This window comes from Mus caroli, chromosome 2, assembly GCF_900094665.2.
Source record: "Mus caroli chromosome 2, CAROLI_EIJ_v1.1, whole genome shotgun sequence".
Classification (NCBI taxonomy): Eukaryota; Metazoa; Chordata; class Mammalia; order Rodentia; family Muridae; genus Mus; species Mus caroli.
Window position 1 is genome coordinate 45,657,654 of NC_034571.1, and position 19,016 is coordinate 45,676,669.

At 38.6% G+C, this 19,016-nt stretch overlaps 1 protein-coding gene across 3 annotated transcripts; it reads right to left on the bottom strand.

Annotated features, from left to right (window-relative positions):
• Positions 1-1,220: 1,220 nt before the first annotated feature.
• Positions 1,221-18,859, bottom strand: Mmadhc (metabolism of cobalamin associated D). Of its 3 annotated transcripts, none has more exons than XM_021150732.2 (8): positions 18,600-18,859; positions 18,174-18,231; positions 14,734-14,878; positions 13,229-13,446; positions 10,036-10,141; positions 8,896-9,026; positions 2,426-2,512; positions 1,221-1,742 (listed from the first exon to the last, which is right to left on the bottom strand). In XM_021150732.2, exons 2-8 carry the CDS (start codon positions 18,180-18,182, stop codon positions 1,548-1,550), a joined length of 891 nt encoding a protein of 296 aa, XP_021006391.1. In that variant the 5' UTR covers positions 18,183-18,231; positions 18,600-18,859; the 3' UTR covers positions 1,221-1,547. The 3 variants fall into 3 exon arrangements, with proteins under 3 accessions (XP_021006391.1, XP_021006383.1, XP_021006376.1); XM_021150724.2 differs by having other exon boundaries at positions 18,565-18,859; XM_021150717.2 differs by having other exon boundaries at positions 18,174-18,859.
• Positions 18,860-19,016: the final 157 nt, after the last annotated feature.

The following is a 19,016-nucleotide window of genomic DNA, read 5'->3' on the forward strand; positions in this document are numbered from 1 at the left end:
CGGATGCTTAGTAGACCTCTTGTTTGCCATTAAGAGTGAACAAACATCTATAAATAAAAGAATCACAGCTGTGTTCCTGTGCTGGGTCTTACATTTAGCCAGATAATATTAAACATTTCATGTTCATGTGGCCTTGTGTAAGATGAAATGCTGCTTGTGGACGTTGTACATCGTGGTGCGGAGCCTAGTGCGCACCACGATGTACAACGTCCACAAGCAGCTTGTTTGCCATTAAGAGTGAACAAACATCTATAAATAAAAGAATCACAGCTGTGTTCCTGTGCTGGGTCTTACATTTAGCCAGATAATATTAAACATTTCATGTTCATGTGGCCATGTGTAAGATGAAATGGATACCTGAAGCATTTTCCTGGATTGCAGTACCTGATAACCAACNGCTTCCTACTGTTCCTATCAACAGGTCATTTATTGGCAGAAGCCTCAATGACAAAAGATGATTCATTTAGACTATAACAGTGTAATAAGCTCTGCAGGGCAAGAGAATGAGACTCTCTGGAGGGATGGAGTTAGGGATGTGAAGAGCTGAGGCACCAGGTCATCTGAAAACAAATTATGTTTAACTGACTCAACTACAGGGGGAAGAATGATTTACAGTCTAAGACTGAAACTGATAACACTTTATACATAAAAGATATACTACTTTTAATATTATTGTTTCCTGATAACATTGTTTCAAAATAATAAACTAGGGCTAGTTTGATCAGCAGTTAAAAAATATTAGAAGAGTGTCTTAGTTAGGGTTTTACTGCTGTGAACAGACACCATGACCGAGGCAAGTCTTATAAAAAAAACCATTTACTTGTGGCTGGTTTACAGGTTCGGAGGTTCAGTCCATTATCATCAAGGTGGGAGCATGGCAGCATCTAGGCTGTCATGGCACAGGCAGAGCTGAGAGTTCTACGTCTTCATCCAAAGGCTGCTAGTGGAAGACTGACTTCTAGGTAACTGGGGTGAGAGTCTTAAGCCCATGCCCACAGTGACACACCTACTCCAACCAGGTCACACCTATTCCAACAAGGCCACACCTCCAAATGGTGCCACTCCCTGGTCCAAGAATATACAAACCATGACAAAGAGTAAAGTCTTCAGTGAATCTAGAATTATCTATTGCACTAAAAACAACTTAGTTTAATGTTATAGTTTCTTTAATATGCTAAATAGCTGTAGTATTTAAGCTATTGCAATAAAAAACACAAGCCTTCATAGACAAATGTATGATTTATTTTTGGAAAAAATAATTAAAGTTTTCCCAATAAAGGGGAGAATCAACCCTAAGAGAACACACATACCCTGGTTACAAGCTGATGACCTCACTTTGCAGAATATGGATGTGTTCAGCATGCACTCCAGAATAGGAACTAGCATTTGCAATTCTGAAACCCCAAGTCACCTGTCCATGTAAACCCATAAGTGATACAATAAATACCTAGAAACAAGAATCCTCTAGAAGCTGCTGTCCATGACAGTGTTTATATAGAGCAATCCATGACAGAAAAACAGCGCTGCAGTTATCACAGTGCCACTTGCTAGTTTCCACTGAGCTTCCTCATGATACTGCTGTCTGCTGTTGCGTTAGTGAAGATACTTCCTACAACCACATGAGTACCCCAGAGACTATGACGGATCACTTTACAGCAGCCAAGGTCATCAACTGAGAATCCTAAATGCCGGTACCGTTCATCTGTTTCAAAAAGTGTGTTGTTGGTATATGGTCCAAAAAACTGGAGGAAAGAAGAAATGAAGTAATATTGTCATTAGAAAGTTCTTATGCATGCTGGAAATGGAAAATGAATCGTTTAGTACATTTCAAGCTACCTAGAGTTGAAGGCATAGCATTATACACACTTTAAAGAGGAATGAAACCTAAGAGAATTAATTATGTATGACTCATCTCCATCTCTTCTACAAAAGGGGATTAAAGGAAGATAAAGTTTTCTAGTCTATATGACACTGTACTTGACTGAGAAGCAGAAAGTATGTATTTCTATCTTAAAATTAAAAAATGATTTTACTACTTCTTATGATTGATGTGGCCACAACTATATAAAAACTTCCAAAAAGTTACTTCTCTAATTTTTTGCACTTTATTATTTTCTTAACTTCAAAATACGTTGGCCTTTTAAGAAACTAGACTAGACCACAGAACTTTCTAAGCTTTAGCTTACAAAGAGTAAATATATATATTGTCATTAACAAAAACAGTGCTGTATGTGCCTCCTAGAGTAGTGAAACCAATGGACTTACAATAATAATAATCCTACTTCTTTGGATAATATTTTGTGTCATGAAAAAGTCTAAATGGACTTTTTTTGTTTTGTTTTTTTGGCCAACAGGACAGTTATAATTTTATAAACAGAACTGTATCTATTCCATATAATATAGCTTTCAAAATATATTTACTTACTGCCACACCAGATGATGGGTCAATGAAGTCAGCCCAGTATCCTTCAGCCCGAAGAGCATAGCAAATCTCCTTAGCACCATTGATGAACTACAGGAGGAAAAGGTGAAGTCAGTGCTCATCCCAGCAGCCCTTAGAGTGGTTTATAGTTCTTAAAATAAAATGACAAATGACTATCTTTTGCTTAAAAAAAAAAAAGCTATCAGATTAATAAAAAAAGACAAATTAAGACTGTCTACAGTCAGATTTTCATGACTTCAAAACATGGTTAATATACAAGTTTAACCTCTATAATAAAACCTAAATTTACTTTTCTTCAAATTTCTTTTATTTCTTTACAAAGTATATCTAAATCAGCTCTGTACTACTAACACATATGTCCTAAATTTCAAAATATCAGTTTTTTTTTTATAAAGAACATCACAATAGATAAGCAAAAAGAAAAAAACAAAAACAAAAAAAAACAAACAAAAAAACCAAAAGCTCACCTATCTACTGGTTAATAGTGGTTGTGAAACAGGGCTAGAGAGACGGTCCTGTGGTTAAGGACTGCTCTTTCAGAAGACCTGGATTTGATTCTTAGCTCCTGCAGGTCAGCTTACAAATGACAAACATGTCAGTTCTAGCAAATCTGACTTCCTCTTTTGGCTTCTATGGGCACCAGGCAGATATAACTGTAGCCAAAACACCCATAAATAAATGAAGTTGTAAAGCTTCAATTATTGTGTGTCCTTCAAATGTATCTATCCACCCATATAGCCACAAAATATTTCCGAAAAGGCAATTAAAAATCAATTAAAATAGGACTGTGACATAGTTCAACCACAGAGCTTACCCAAGGCCCTAGAATGAATCAGTAGCATATTACATAAAACAAAACAACAAAATCTGAAGACACAGGTAGTTGGAGCAGAGGAATGAACTTATAGATGTTGTGTAGACATGTGAATACCCCATGTACAAATCAGGAATTTGATCTTACCTTCTTGATTTCTATGGTGTACTTGCCAACCAGAACTGTAAGTAGTAAAAAGCTGGAAGTCTAGACTATCCTACTGACAGAAAGCACAAAGGATGTCTAAAACCCAAGGGCATGTCTTTAAACCCCAGTCAAAACTCTATCTATATCCTGTTGAAAGCTATGAACTGATCAAAATATGCAAGGCAACTATTCTTATGCTTCAAAAGTCCCGGTCTTTGAGAAAATGAGAGCAAATGTCTACCTTCATCGCTAGAAACATATTTTATGAACATAGCAGTTTTGGTCAACTTGACACACACAAGGGTCTTCTGGGAGGGTGAGAAAATGTCTCTATCAGATTAGCCTGTAGGTAAGTTTGTGGGGCATTTTCTTGATTAATGATATACATGGGAGGACCCAGCTTATTATGGATGGTGCCACCCCTACACAGCTGGTCTTGGGTTATATAAGCAGGCTGCACAAGACTTGGAAAGCAAGCCAGTAAGCAGTGTTTCTCCATGGGGTCTGCTTCAGTTCCTGCCTCCAGGTTCCTGCTTTAAATCCCTGCCCTGACTTCCCTCAGTGATCCCCTGTGATCAGGACATGCAAACCAATTAAACTCTTCTCCCCAAGCTGGGTTTGGTGTTAATTGCAGCAACAGAAAGTAAACTATGACAGAGTGGAATCCAAAGTGATGATGTCACTGAGTTTAGAAGGAAAAAAAAAAAAAAGAATTCTGGATTGCTGAAACACCTGCAATTTGTCTGGCAGACTAGTGCAAAGAGGTAGGGACACGACAGGCTCCTGAGAGGTGCTCTGGTTGTTTAGCAAAAAGCTCAGCTGAGTAAGCAAGAGGCAAGATTATTCTAACAGGCCTAGCAAATACCCATTTGAAACTTGAGAACTGAAGGTAATTTACAGGGATCACACAGGCTGGGGAACATGGATTTCTGGTCCATCAAGAGTGAAGAGACACAGCACTTCTGGCATTTTAGCTGACACTGACTCTAATGGCCAAGACTCAGGAATGCAGAATATATTCTATATCAAACACTAGCAAATTATAGTCCCAGAGCAAGTCAAGCTCACTGCCTGTTTGGATAAGTCATTTTACTGACACAGCCACATCTGTTCATTTATTTAATGTCTATGGCTGTTTTAACAGTATAAGGCAGAGTTTATAGCTGAGATGGATTGTCCAAGATGCCTATAATACACAAGTCCCCCATCTAAGGATTTATTTTCTATGTTTTTTATCTGTGGTCAACTGCCCTTAAAACACACTAATCTAGAAATTTTAGAAATGATTAAATATTTTGTAGGTTTTAAATGTCAAGCTATGCTGAGTAGTGACCTGGCCAGTCTGCCTGGGATTTGAACCATCTCTTGGTCCACTGCATCATACAGATGCTAGTTACCTGTTCGACACTTAGTCACTGTCCTGATTATCAACTTGACTGTGGAGGTAGTCCAGTAACTATGAACACTAACCATTATTTTCCTTAATAATGACCCCACTGTGAAACACCAGTGATGCTTGCAATCAGCACACATCAAAGAAAAAACTTCCTTTAAGCAAAAGGCAAAAGTATAAAAAAATGTTTTGAAAGAGACCATATTCACATAACTTTGTTTATAATAACTGTTATTCTGGAGTATTAGTGATAACTGATAAATGTGCTGCTGATATAAACTCTATCATAGGCTTATAAATACACTCTAATCAAAGTTATGGTCTTGCTCTTATCATCAGTGGATAAAGAGGACAACTGGAACCTGTTAAAATTTATAGGAGGCCACCATGTTGGCACTAATGAGGCAGACCAGATCAAGAATGGAATTATTCACACTACTGTCATATAATTAGTAATCAAACTGAATCTACAACAGCACAGTTTTCAAAAACAGCCAGAAGGCTGACAGCAGTCAATAAGAAGGGGCCTTGTATACCTGAGCCAGCACGATAACAAAATCCTCCCTATTCTGACCCTGTTAAGAGGTAACTCTGAGCTAGTCTGCTCCTTGGTCTGCTTCCACCGTCTTCAGCCCCTCTCTCTACACTGCCAAAGTCTTCTGCTGAGCTTTCAAACAGCACTTCATCTGCATTAGAGACTAAGAAAGGCAGTTGCGTAAAGAACCTGGACTTTGACTTGCTTTCCTATTTTGACTCTCAATTTAACATACTGCAAACTTAAGAGCCAGCCTCACTTAGGAGTACATTTTATAACACAAAGCTGGGTACCATTCACTCACAGGCTGCCAACTGATCACTGCATGCTCAGTAAGGCAAACTTAGAGCTACCATCATAGCGTTGTCTGCTTTCTGTCTATAAATGCTGCCTGAGAAGATGGCTGGGGGAGGTCTCTAACTTCCTCTTCTGAGGGCTGTGCTGTTGGTAAGTCACTTTACTCAAACTGTAAGTTTACTTGCCACAAAGTTTTTCTTTTTTCAGAATTACATTTATTATCATTTTTTTTTCATGTTTTACAAAAAAATTGAGTGACTCCTACACAGGCATAGCACTTACACTAATTTTTCTCTCCACATTCACTTGTAATCTGGTGATATATATTAAAAATGCTGTATTATCAGCCACACTCAACATTAATAGCGGTTGCTGTATTTCACTATCTTTGTATGTCTTAAACGTAAGTCATTATACCATATTCCAACTTAGTGAAAAAAGTCATTCCTAAAAACTAAACACTGACATCTGGTGGAAAAAATCAGAATTGGACATGGAGATTATGTTACAAGTGGTTCCAACAAACTCATTAACTTACTTTAATTAAAATGTTTTTCCACAGAAATTTAGCTTGTACAAGTCAAAGTCCACACTTGTCCCAGGAATCTGAACTATAATGGAGTCAATACCAAACTAGGTCAGAAGAATGAGCTCTGTGGCAGCTCACTATGTGACAACAACTATGCATTTATTAAGTTTTAACATGTAAATAAGATGTCTGTTAATATTGCCTACTTTAAATCTCTTAAATCTGAAAGTATGTCTGGTTTTAGATAAGGTCTCTCTCACTATGTTTTCCTGGCTATGCTAGAACTCACTATATAGACCAGGCTATCCCCAAACTCCCAGAGATCCACCTGACTCTGACTCCTGAGTGCTGGGATAAAAGGTGCTGGCTATCACACCAGCCTGAATGTTATATGCCTCTATATAACTCCATTTAAATTAGGATATAACAAATATGCTTATATCTGTTAAAACACTATGTCATGTATTAGTAAGCTCTATGTGGTACATCTGAGTAACATGTTATTACCATAAAATCGTGCTGATTATGTAAACTTTAATATACTATCACAAATGAAGAGAAGCCTCCAGTTAACCCTAATAAGTAATACAGTGCCTGACACTGTCTTGCATGGAAACCAGGAAGGGGATTTTTCAACTGGAGCAAGCTAAGGCACTCAAATGAGTCATTCTTAATCTAGCACACAGAGGAACTCTCTCTCTTGTCCTACAGAAAAATTCACATTACCCATCATCAATTTTAAGGTAATTACTACATAGTTTAAAATTATTAAATACATATGTACATAAGTAACTATCTGAACATTTTATCTGATTGACAAAAAGAATGTTAATGTAGAAGATAAGCTAGGTCATAGCATAAATATTGTTAATTTCTGGGGTAGGCATAACATAAGCCATCTATCAAAATGTAAAATGACAGTAATTCAGCCATCTTATACCTAGGAGTCTATGGAGATTAGTGTTCATAAAAATGGATGTAACAATGATTTCCACAGCTGTGCCAGTAACAGCAAAGTTGGATTTTCAATTTATAAATCACAAAAGAACTCTTAAAATAACCTCAAACTTTTAGTTTAATCATAATACAATGCATATTTTATAAGAAATAAAATATATCTACATATACTGGTATAAAAAGGTTAGGTTAAAAGCACAGGGCAGGACAAGCTGCATACACTGTGGTATCCTGTTATGCTGTTCAGTGTTACTACTTCTTTAGAGGTAACTGGGTTGCTTCTCAGTATTTACTTGATATGTTACAGAAGGTATAGGGGGATGCAGAAGAGGGACAGAGTGTTGGAGTAATATATTTTAGAAAAATTTAGAAAAGGAATAAATGGAACTAAATGCTTCAAGAATATTAAGAAAGGAGGCATTGGAAAAACATTATTTACTTAAGTCATGAGTATGGCTATTTTGCCTGTATGTATGTCTATGGGCAATATGCATATATGGTGCTTATGAAAGCCATAAGAGGCCAATGGATCCCCTGGAACTATAGTTACAAGTCACCATGTGGGTATTGGGTATCAAACCCCTGTCCTCTGGAAGAGCAGCAAGTGCTCTTGATTGCTGAGACATGTCTACAGCCCCTGAAAGTAGCATTTGTTTTCCTTGAAAAATGGTGCTATTTCCTCAGTGTTTGAAATACTTCACAGAAAAAAATACAGACCAGAAAAGACAATCTCTAATGCAAAAGGTAGCAGTTGCCTTGGCTAAATGCATTAGTGATAACTCAAGGATTCCCAGGATGTATTGGTGTTGGCTTAGGGGAAGGAAAGCAGACTTCCTCTTCGGGTCGTTTAACAGAGTCTGGATTTCAATTCTTTACTTGTCTCCCTGTAGCTTTTGGTTTCTGGCTTATCTATAAATTTGTCAGCTCCATGAGTCTGAATCTGTTCCTGCCTGAATTTTGTTATGTCTCATCTGTCCCCATGTTCATGTCCCCCACAAAGGGCTTTTGCTCTATATTTACTAAATGGACAGAAAAGCATCACATGGGGAAGGAATGAAGGACACGTTACAGAAACCTTTAGCAGAGTTTTGCTCCTACTGCCCCAGCATCAATCAGAAAAGCCAACATTCACTTATCAAATAATATCCATGCGCTGTTTCCAGCATTTTTGGTGGTTATTTATTATGTAAGGTTTCTTCTACACTGCTGGCTCCTTTCAGCACATGATTACCACAACACAAATATACACGTTTATTATTCTGGGTTAGGGCAGATTACAGCCACGCAGCAGTTTTGTTTGTGAAAGTTGATACATAGGAAATCCAAGTCAAGTAAGGTTGTTGCTATATTGTTCTCTTAAAGGCAGGATTAAGAAAAAAAAAAAAAAAACAAAGCAAAACCAACCAACCAACCAACCAACCAACCAAAACCACAGGCTGAAGGGGCTGGGGAGATGGCTCAGCAGTTAAGAGTACTGACTGCTCTTCCAGAGGTTCTGAGTTCAATTCCCAGCAACCACATGGTGTCTCACAACCATCTGTAATGGGGTCAGATGCACTCTTCTGGTGTGTCTGAAGAGAGCAACATAAAGTGTGTGTGTGTAAAATAAATAATTCTTAAATAAACAAACACAAAACCCCCTAACTCTACAGCAGTCTAAATCTAAAGTAACCTCAATGTATATTATTAATTCATATAAGAGGGATTTTCCTAATTCTGTGTCACCTCGACTGGTGTGGCATTTGAGTATGACAACATTACAAGGACACTGATGAGTTACCTTCTCCAAGAGCACCTCTCTCTCAACCTCCACCTCTTCACTCCAGACAGTCATGTCATTTTCAGTTCTCTGGGTTACAGTCAGGATCATCAGTTTGCTATTAGCCACTTCTGGAAAAAGTGACTCAAAATCTAAAAACAACAATAGAAATCCCAAGAAGAAAACAATTAGCTTTACACACAGAGCCACAGTCTCTAGAATAACTTCCTCAGATGAAATTAAGTCACATTCTGTAAGGCAGATTTACAAGCGCCTGGGTCACTGCTTTTGAACTGCGAGGCGAATGCAACTTTGCTGGATGAGCTGAGATAGGGATACAAACAACCTTGAGGGTTAAGCTACACCACACTGGTTTGCTTTTAACATCATGTTCAAATGAATTTATTATTAAGAGTTTTCTGACCACTGGCCAAAGTGCAGAGAATAAGTGACTGAATATACAGCCACCAATGGGCCATCTATACCATACCAGCTTCCAGAATTCAGGAAGGATGGCACACGATAGGACCTTCTGTTCTTATGAACTCAGAGAAGCTATGCAGAAGACTTGCACAAAATGAAGACTATTAACATTCCAGCATGAAGCAGAGGGAGGGTCACTGGTCCCTACCCCTAACTGAGGAGCTATGCACAGTTGACGGCATCTAGGGGAAGATGACCCAGTTTTCTTTAAGGATGTGGCTCCTAGTAGGCTGAGCATGATCTTGGCAGCACCAAATGGACTCCATAGTTTATCTTTTAAAAAGACAAAGATATGGAGTATGGTGGGCTGGGAATAGTTCAGCTAGGAGGTAGAAGATCCTCAAGAGCAGAGAGGAATGGAGATGAATATAATCAAAACTCACTGTATGAAATTCTCAAAGATTCTTCTTTGCATATTATATATAAACTTATAAATTATAAAGATCATAGTTACAAGAGTAGAAACGTGAAGTTTAAGGGAAAAGTTATAATAAATCCTATCATTCCTGTATTCCTGAGTGTGAGTTCAGATGTGAAAGATCAAGCAATCATTTCTATGCAGACATTAAATGTCAACACATGGCCTTTCAAGTACTCGGAGTCCCTCACTAAGCATATGAAGACGTCACTGCCATTATCTAATACACATTTTGCGTTTCAATATAAAAAGTACAATACCTCTCCGCAGCAGCTCTGGACATGTCTGGATTGCACACTCAACTCTGGCACTTTCAAAGTAAGTTTCTGCACTGTTAACTTCTTGTTCAACAGGTGCATCACTATCCTGTGGGAGCAAGGACAAGGATGAAAGGAAAAGTTTGACTAACATACCATATTTCTTAAGAATTTAACTTTATTTAAATTTTTATTTAAATATTAAATATTTCTCTGATATTCTGGCATTTGATAGGAACAGAATTTGACTAAGAAACAGGCTGAAATGCTGTAGCAAAAACGTTACAATGCTACCTCTTTTGTGATATTTAGGTGACATTGAATTATTGTAAAATTGGGATGCTGATAATTCAAAAAATAAGTTGAATCATACAGCTTTGGCTACAGAAAGCATTGTGGTAGCGACCCAGTTGAAGTTTAGCAATATGTTATAATTTATTAGGCCCTTTGAGAGGAGTAGACAGTACTTAAAAAATAAAATATATGTTAAATAAGTCCAGCTTTTACTCTCAAGTATAACAGACATAGCAGAAGCAAAGCAGCATTTATAAAAACTGCAGTTCAGCGTGAAGCTGCTACAGTAGTAAAGCTTCGAGGGATGGAGCATGGGAGGAAAAGCTGAAACAGCAGCACAGATGTGGGTGTTTAGGTAGAATACAGGTTAGGAGGAGGAAAACAGTATAACAAAACAGGAAGACTGCAAGTCCATTACTGCTGTTACTGCTTTCACTTTTCATATAAGGAAACAAAGGCTCAGAAAGATTAAATGACTTTTCAAAGTCTCAAACTAAGTGCTACAGCCAACACTAAAACCTAGATTTATTCTCTTTCGATAGTCCATTATGCTGTAATATAATGTCCCTAAAAATGCAAGTAAAAGAAACAGGTCTTTTTAAGTCTGACAAAGTTGAAAGGGCAGTAAGTTAGGATCAAATTCACAGAATGGAATCATGTGATTCTGACAGTATTTGTGGAGACATACTAGAAATGGGAGGCAAGGACAGTCTTATAATAAATAAAATACATATTAATATATAAATTATATATAATTTCACAAATATATTAATTGTATAATTAATTAGATATAAAGTTCTACTATAAGTTGTCTTATATTTATCTTAAGATAGAGGAAGGATGGCTATACTATTCACATGACTAGTTAGACAGGAATAAAGACAAACTAAGGGAATAAAAGGACCAAATCAGTATTAAGCACAAAATCTGGGACTTACCAGATATTCAAATAAAGATACCCACTGGGTAGAGATCAGAAATAATACTGACTTAGGAATTATAAATTTAGGAGTTGAAAATGCCAATGAACTAGTGACTAAAGAGTAACTTAAATGAGAAGATTAAGAACAGAATAAGATCAAGTATTTGGTAAGAAGAGGAAGAACCAAGAAGTGAGAGGACTGAGCAAGAATCATCTGATATAAAAAGATCCAGGGAGCCAGCAACATCCCAGTGTCCTAGCATCCAATACAACGCATACTTTGAGAGACTAGTGACCAAATAGTATAGCTTTATTTAAAAATCTGTCCCAGCAGGGGCTGCCAAACGGTTCAATAGTTAAGAACATGACTGCTTTTGTAGGGGTCCCGAGTTCAGTTCCTAATATCTATTTTAGGCAGCTCTCAAGCACCGGTAACTCTAGCTCCAGAGGATCTGATGCCTCTTGTCTACATGGGCACCTGTACTCATGTGCACATACCCAAACACAGACATATATACCACATAATTAAAAGTAAATCTTTAAAAACAAACAAAAACTTATTAATATTACAAAAACTGAACCAACCAACCAAAAAACTCTCTAGTTAAACTATGTAGCAATGTTTTATCTTAGGAGCTTGACCAAAACTCTGAAATGTATGTAGCCTTCTATTTCCAAGAATAATGGTGAGCTGGGCATGGTGGCACATGCCTTTAACACCAGCACTTGGGAGGCAAGGGCAGGTGAATCCCTGTGAATTACAGGCCAGCCTGATCTACAAAGTGAGTTCCAGGACAGTCAAGACTGTCACACACAGAAAATCTCTCTTGAAAAAGTTAAAACAGGGCTGGTGAGATGGCTCAGTGGGTAAGAGCACCCGACTGCTCTTCCGAAGGTCCAGAGTTCAAATCCCAGCAACCACATGGTGGCTCACAACCATCCGCAACGAGATCTGGCGCCCTCTTCTGGAGTGTCTGAAGACAGCTACAGTGTACTTACATATAAAGAAAGAAAGAAAGAAAGAAAGAAAGAAAGAAAGAAAGAGAGAAAGAAAGAAAGAAAGAAAGAAAGAAAGAAAGAAAGAAAAAGCTAAAACAAACAAACAACAAACAAAAACAAGAACTCCAGTTATATAATCATAACACAGGGCTCAGGAAGTATTCTCATGTAAATATGAGGATCTGAGCTTGGGTTGTCAGCATCCACCTACAGTGCTAGGCATGGAGGCACATACATCTGTGTCCCATGTTGGAGACCTTGCTGGCCAGCCTTGCAAAAACAGAAAGCTCTGATACAGTGACAGACTCAGCCTCAAAGAGTGAGGTGGAGAAGCAACTAAGGGAGATACCCCTATATTAACTTTGGTCTCCACTCATGCCCTCTTGAGCAAGTATACCTGCACAAACACTTGGACATGTTCATATACATACACACATACACATACACACATACACACTCCAAAAGGAAAATAACAAAAACAAAAACCTAATCCTTTAGATTTATTCTCTCTTTTCTTTCCCTGTAAAGTCAAACATTTATACTGCTTTCTTTTTAAGTTGACAAAAAATAATTGTCCCAGGTGGCCTGAATGCACAATGTAGGTCAGGATAGTTTTAAACCTGCAGAGATCTTTCTCCTACTGGTCAAGTACTAGAATTACAGGCATGTGCCATCATGACTGCTCAGTAAGTAATTTTAGGATTACTAGAATTTCAGAAAGACAAGGAACCTTCCTTAGTCTTTAGCAATACAGAAAACAATTCAGCAGTCCTATTTGGAGTAAGCAGTTACTAGGGATGTATTATGGAAGAACTATTTGAGAGAGATTAACTTAAGCATGTAAACCGGATGGTGCCTGGTAAAGGCTGGCTAAGCTGCTTTTATACCTCCCGCCTTCTTTTTTTCCACCTTCTCAGTAAATGTATGAAGTAGTAGGAAAGCAGTGCAGCATTAATGAGAGCAGCAGTAGTAGCAACCCACCTGAAACTCATTTACATACTGCGCCATCACAAACTCGTGTCTTTCAGTTGAAAGAGGCTCTGCTAGAACATCAGGCAAAGTTTTATGGGCCTGGCTTTTCTTCTGTGAGGCAGTCCCATTGAGGTGACAATCGAAGCCTATATTCCCAGGAAGCTGGAATCTCTGGTCCTGAGGTCCAAAGGGTCCCATAGTTTCATCAGGCCACACTGTTCGAGAGCCTGAAGAGAACACGGGTTGGTCATACATGGTTAGTCTTCAGGTAATAGAAACTGGGGAGTTGTTAAAAACAACAAAAATCAAAACCAGGGAAGCTGTAGTGCTTTAAATGCCCTGGTGATCATAAACCACACAATTTCTATGTTTAATACTTTTGGGACACATTAGGCTAAGCTTCTAAAAGCCTTTGATTTTTTAGCATGACTTACAAATTTTGAAGTATGAAACATATAATTTTTAAAAATTTTCTAATCACTACCCACCCTTTTTAAACAGCCTTGTACAATGACTCATAATTTAGAAACTACTGCTGAGAGAAATAATAAAGAATATTTATCAAGAAAATACCATAATTAAAATTCCTTAAAATGATTAGTATGATAATGATGCAAATAGCAGACTAAAAGAGTTGCTGAAGATGGCAGGTAAATTATTCAACAAATACATAACATACAAAATGCTTGCTTCATTGAAAAGATTTAGCAAGAACTGTAATTAGCAACACAGCTTACAGAATCAAAAGACCTGGTTCAGAAGACTGTCTGTCAGATGACAGAAAGAAACTAAGTGCATGAAATCGGTTTTAAGATGACTCAGCAATTAAGAGTGCATACTGAGCTTAAGAAGTGCTAAATTCAGTTCCAGGACTCAAGTGGGGCTGCCCACAACTGCCTGTACCTCCAGTTCCAGAGGACTGAACACTCTTCTGGCCTCTGCGAGCACCTGCCCTCACATGCACACACCCACATTCAGACCCAGTTCCATACAGAAATAAAAATAAAATCTTAAAAAAACAACCAGAAGTTTTGGAACCAAGTGTAGACAGTACTGGACTTCCAATGGCTCAATTTAGTATTTGACAGTAGGAATACAATATGAACTTAGCATTGAATTTTGACATTTTTCTTCAGGTAGCAACAGACTATACAATGATCTCTCTATTGTCATTAGGTAGTGAGATGTAGCTCTTAGTCATGTGACACCTTTAGGAAGTACACAGTACACTATGTACCAAACTATGATAATCTAGAGATTAAGTATATCAAAAGGACTTTTAACTCATAATATTTCAATTATGTTTACTGGCATAAAATCCTGTAAGGAACATTATTACAATGTATTTTTTGTAATATTTTTTCTTTCTAATATATCTAGGCAGAACTTTATTTTCAATGGAACAAAAGTTTAAAAAAGTTATAAAACTCCAGGTAAAACTAGTAGAGTAAGCACAACATAAAGTTTTGAAACAAGTATATATATTTAATAAAAGCAATCAATCTTTTACTTACATATATCTGGAGGTGCAGTGGCCACATGAGACTCATCAGAACCTGAAGATCCTGCAGTTGAAAAGGCTCTTGGATGGATGACTCTTTTCACTAAAGAACAGAATCCTGGGAGATAGGAAACCAGTCTGGCTCTGTTACAGAGCACCTAATAACAACAGAGAAATTGACAGTTTTTGGCTATAAATAATAAATTCTGACAAACCTTCATATTGTTTTATCTTTGTATGTGTGGACACACATGTGGTGTATGTGCATATATGTGTGTGATGATTGCACAGGTGTGTGCTTGGGTATACTCAGAAGGCTAACAGGGAACAGCAGGAGTCCTGTTCTATCGCTCTCTACCTTATTGCTTCAGATAGTCTCTCACTGAGCCTGGAGATACTATGGCGGTCATCAAGTGCCCCCAGTGAACTTCCTGTCATCTCCCCCATAGTGCTGGTGTTACAACATGTGCAGCTATACCTGGACTTTTACACAGGTGCAAACTCAAATTTAGGTTCTCATGTTTATGCAGTAAGTTAATTCATCCCATTGTGTTGTATTTTTTAAAAACAACACAAACTACTTTACTACTGCTGTGGGATACCCACTATGTGACAAACAATATGTGTACTTACAATTAAAACCAAAACACTCCTGATAGTTGTCAGGATGAAAGCGGGGGGGTGGGGGTGGGGGGGTGGGGCACATATGCCAAACCCTATCAAGGAGGCCATGCTGAGATGTAGGGAGGTGTCTGAGAATATCAAATGAACTGTCACAGAAAGACTATCCAAACCATAACCTCGAACACAGGCCACTGTAGTTTTGCTTCTGCAAACCGTCAAACACTTTTATGGGGGTGCCTAGCCAATATCTGCCTGTTCAGCTTTGGACTGATGCTACCTGAGTTTGATCCACAGAGCAAAAACCAATCCAACAAATGATGCAACCTGCTGTATTTTAAGTTAAAAAACCCTTGTCCCTTGGCTTTCCTCTGGGTTGCCTATGGCCTACTTGGCTTGCCACAGTTCCTGTAATCACTCTCTCACTCGCAGACAAACGCTTTCCTTCAGATTCACCTGAGGTCGCATCACAAAAAGAACAAACATTATTTTGGGATAAAAGTGTGTTTTTTCCAATAAAGGTCACAGAGTGAATCTATAAATACTACCTTATTTAATAAATACTAAAATATAGAACTAATGAGATCCTTAAACCAGAGAGTTGAGAATTTATCCTTGGACCTAAATGTTTCCTTTTTGATCCTTTCCTTTCCTGCTGCAGACTGTGATAATCAACCCCCAAGCTATTGTTTCCTCTTAGTTTGGTGGCAATGCTCACTTTCCTCAATTTTGGCATATCTTTGTATTACACTTTCTGATCTTACATGTATGATGTAAATATGCATGGACAGGTTCTAGCACAATACTTAGGTCAGAATATTTAATGTACAAGTTGGGAAGTGATGTTTCTCCATAACACAGGCATAGTCACTCACTTCTCACACCATCACATCGGCATTAGCCTATCTGCTTAGCTTATTTGCCAGCTGGCCACTTACATCCAAAAAGTACTGACATCACCTGGCCTGGGTTATTTGGACCGAGTTACCACACAGTTATGAATGCCCATGTTTCAATGCTTAGGCACACAGAAATGTGTCTTTCACATGAAAAAAAGGGGTCTTCAGTGACAGCTATTTGTAGATAACTAAAACCATCTGAGCACACTAACTGAGCTGCAGTATCTTCTGACTTTACAGGAAAGCAGACCTGTACCTTCACCGAGAATCATGCAACTTGGGAAATTTTATTAAAAGTTTTTAAGTTTCAAGAAATAGAGGCTAATGTCTGAAATAGGTATATCCAGAAGGGTGGCAAGTTCAGTTTGTCTAGATGCTAAATATGGACTTTTTTAAAACTCATGATGTTATTAAAGACACATGTATATGCATATTCCACTACTAATATCTGTCCAGAATTTACAACACATATAAGACAACACAAAACCCTTATGTATGCACATCTAAATGGCAACATTTAAACGCAGTATAAACGTCATTCTAACAATGAATTGCTATCATTTGATAAATTCATCCTACTGTCTTCATTTACAACAAAGTACAGATATCAGCATTCTATTTATTTCACCCAACTTCCCTCCTTCTAGAGAGTATCAGAGGCCTCTTCCTATCACGTCCCTTCAGGGCAGGTTGATAAGAATTCACCTTAAAACTCAGCTCATACTAAGAGTCTCCTCTTAGGACCTGTCTCTATAGTCACACCTTCAAACACTTTGCAACAGGAATGCCACCTCAACTATTTGTTTCTACATTAATTTTTCTACTACAGCTCTCGTTAAATTACAACTTGAATGAAGTTAAATTACTGAGTAAAGCATTCAAGGTTCCTGAATATTCCTTTATCTCCCAATCCATTTTCACCTCCTGTATTACGTCCCTCACACATCTTACATTCAGATGGAAAGAAATGATCCTAATATTTAAACAACACACATCTTATATTCAGGTGGACAGAAATGACAACCCCAATATTTAAACAACTCAGGGGGGAAAAGTGTTGTTGATGTTGTTTTGTATACAACGTCTGATCTTCTAATTTAAACGTTTGATGATCTAAATTCCACTCATCTCTCAAAACTCAAGGCAAACATATTTCCCATTAGGTGATCCGAAACTCCAATTTTCTCTTACACATGTAACTCTCACAATACCTTCTTCAAGCTTTCAAACAACCGTTATGTGCTACTTAAAAAGTGTTTGTCTGAAAGTATAGATGTGTACCACATGTGTACCTGGGGTCTGATGTGGCCCAGAAGTGGGCACTGGTGCCCCAGAACTGGAGTTACAGAAGGTTGTGACCAGCCTTGTGGGAGTTAGGAATCCAGCTTGGGTCCTTGGCAACAGCAGCCTGTGGTCCTAAGAGCTTAGCCCTCTTTCCTGCCCCTACCATGTACTACTTCTATTAAGTCTTTTTACTTCTTATGTCCTTACTTATGAACTATCTAAGGTAGGATGTGCACAGTATACAGTCAAGTCTGTGAGCCTGAATAAGAACTTTTGCTGTGCTTTTGTAGAAATTGTAAAGCCACTTACTATACTACTAACTTCAAAACTTCAGCCTAACCGGCGAAGCCTTTTTCTTTTGTAAGGGGCTCAAAACATTCTAAATATTAACTGAAATCACTTTTAAAAATGTTGAAAGGATGCCTGCACTGAATTGGATTATATGAGTATAAAATATGTATATATTAAATTGGAGAAACAAACGCACCCGAATTTAATAGAATGTGCTCAACTAATTTCAAAGCACAAAAACCTAATTTCACACCCTCTGCTCCCCGACACCGCCGATACATCAAGGCGACCATTATGCCAACGTCATCATAAACTCGTCCCTCCATTTCCTAACAAGTTTATTCAAAGAGTGACTTACATGGGCCATTTCTAGTGAAGAAGGCGGACGCAAATTCTTGCCCCACTGCAAAGTATCCCTGGGAGAGAGCAAAAACAAGACAGGCTAGTGACAGGCCAAGCTGTCCCGACAGAGGTTCAGGCCAGACAGTATCGGCGTGTCCCTCCCCAAAGCCCGGCCTCGCGGAAGCCGGGAAGCCGGGGGACACTCGGGCGCTGGCACTCGGGCCGGGCCGGGCCGGGCCGGGCCGGACCCAGCAGGTCTGCGTTCCGAGCGCAGGCTAGGGCGGAGCTGAGTGGGGAGTGAGTGGAAGAGCCCAGGGCAGAGGTGGGTCGACGGGGGGCAAGACCGCCAGCAGGGGCACGGTCACCGTGAGTGTGCAGAAGAGACCGCGGGTGGGAACCATCCGTACCAGTCACCGCGCGGCCTCCGCGCCCGGGCCCTCACCCTGTCCACTGGCAAGATGGCGGCTACTGCGGCCCAGGCAGAGGCGCTGCTGATGTCCAGGCCTGAGTAGTTGCCTCCGAGCCCATCGATGCCGTCGGTCGATCTTCGAGTAGAGGATGATCTTGGGCTCCAGAAGGCGAGCTAGTCTTTCATTGGGTAAACTGGTGGATCAAGGCGTGGCGGATCAAGTTGGGAATATTTACAGGACTCGGTCTTGGCTGAGTCTTTGCTTCATTAACTCTTTGGTACCTTCGACAATTTTTTGTTGCTGTTGTTGTTTTTTAAATTTTAAAAATTATTTTTTGCTTATAGGGTTTTTTGCATATATATATGTATATGTATATGTATATGTATATGTATATGTATATGTATATGTATATGTATATGTATATGTATATGTATATGTATATGTATATG

Excerpts from the sequence above, each read along its gene's own strand:
- Mmadhc (XM_021150732.2), bottom strand. Across the intron at positions 10,142-13,228 it reads AGTATGTAAATGAGTTTCAG|GATAGTGATGCACCTGTTGA; the intron begins GTGGGTTGCTAC and ends TTGCTCCCACAG. Across the intron at positions 9,027-10,035 it reads TCCAGAGCTGCTGCGGAGAG|ATTTTGAGTCACTTTTTCCA; the intron begins GTATTGTACTTT and ends TGTTGTTTTTAG.